Source organism: Orycteropus afer, unplaced genomic scaffold (genome assembly GCF_000298275.1).
Source record: "Orycteropus afer afer isolate SDZICR_OR568_19922 unplaced genomic scaffold, OryAfe1.0 scaffold00061, whole genome shotgun sequence".
Lineage (NCBI taxonomy): Eukaryota > Metazoa > Chordata > Mammalia > Tubulidentata > Orycteropodidae > Orycteropus > Orycteropus afer.
The window spans coordinates 12,811,763-12,812,929 of NW_006921648.1; the positions used below are offsets into that span (position 1 = coordinate 12,811,763).

General features: G+C 46.6%; 1 protein-coding gene across 1 annotated transcript in view; it reads left to right on the plus strand.

The window, feature by feature from the left end:
• SHISA9 (shisa family member 9) overlaps nt 1-919 on the plus strand; it is a gene marked incomplete at its 3' end in the record, with an annotated part of 11,341 nt that extends 10,422 nt beyond the window's left edge. Inside the window, exon 2 of the mRNA XM_007939739.1 lies at nt 745-919. Within this exon, the coding sequence (XP_007937930.1) occupies nt 745-919 (175 nt within the window). The remainder of the gene's footprint in view (nt 1-744) is intronic.
• Between the last annotated feature and the right edge of the window lie 248 nt (nt 920-1,167).

Sequence of the window (1,167 nt, forward strand, 5' to 3'; positions counted from 1 at the left end):
CACTTGAACTTCCTGTGCAAGTCCCCCTGTAGCCTCTGATTGTAGTGATCTTTGTTGCTTGTTTATGGCCCTCCCCACCCACCCCTACCTAGAATGGAAGCTCCGAGGTTTAAGAGACCACCTCTTTCATTCACCAGCACAGCACTCCGTGCACGGTGTTGTTAGTTGCTGTCTGTCCTAACTCATGGTGACCCATGTATGCGGAGTGAACCTGCACCTCTAGAGGTTTCAAGGCTGACTTTCCAGAACCAGGCCTTACTTCTGGAGTACCTCTGGCTGGGTTTGAACCACCAACCTTTTGATTAGTCCAGAGCTTAACCATTTGCACTGCCAGGAAATAGGGTTTTCAGTGACTGTTTTTGGAAGTGGATCACCAGGCCTTTCTTCCAAGGCACCTTTGGGTGGACTCAAACCTCCACTCTTTCCATTAACACCCAAGTGCATTACCCATTTGTATCACTCAGGAACTCCAGGGGGCACCCAAAAAACTCAGTGCCATCGAGTTGATTCTGACTCATAGTAACCCTATTGGACAGAGCAGAACTGCCCCATAGGGTTTCCAAGGCTGCAAGTCTTTGCCAAAGTAGATTGCCTCATCTTCCTCCTGTGGAGTGGCTGGTTGGTTTGAACCAGTGACCTTTTGGTAAGCAGGTGAATGCCTTAACCACTTATCCACCTGAGTTTTTACAGGGTGCATTGTTACTGTGTTTTGAAGGAACAGACTGAGAGTCTTTCTTCTTTCAGGGCCCTTGCGGATGTCATGAGGCCACAGGGCCACTGCAACACTGACCACATGGAAAGAGACCTTAATATCGTTGTCCACGTCCAGCATTATGAAAACATGGATACGAGGACCCCCATAAATAACCTTCGTAAGTATAGCCGTGTCATCGATTTCCAGCCATGCATGATGACCCAGGTAGTGGTTTCTCGTCCCCATTTTATGGTGTGTGATTGGGTTAGTTCAGAGCTTCTCCCTGCTCTGCTGTTGGTTAAGAGTCTTATATCAGCTGTCTTAGATGAAACTGAGTTTGGTACCATCAGATTTCACTCTGTTGGTTTCTCTATTAACTAGTGGTTCATTTAGGTGCTTTGTTCTGGTTGGTTCTTCTGTTAAATAGACCGCTTGGTTGATTCATCTTGGTTAATTAATCTATTAGCTAATGG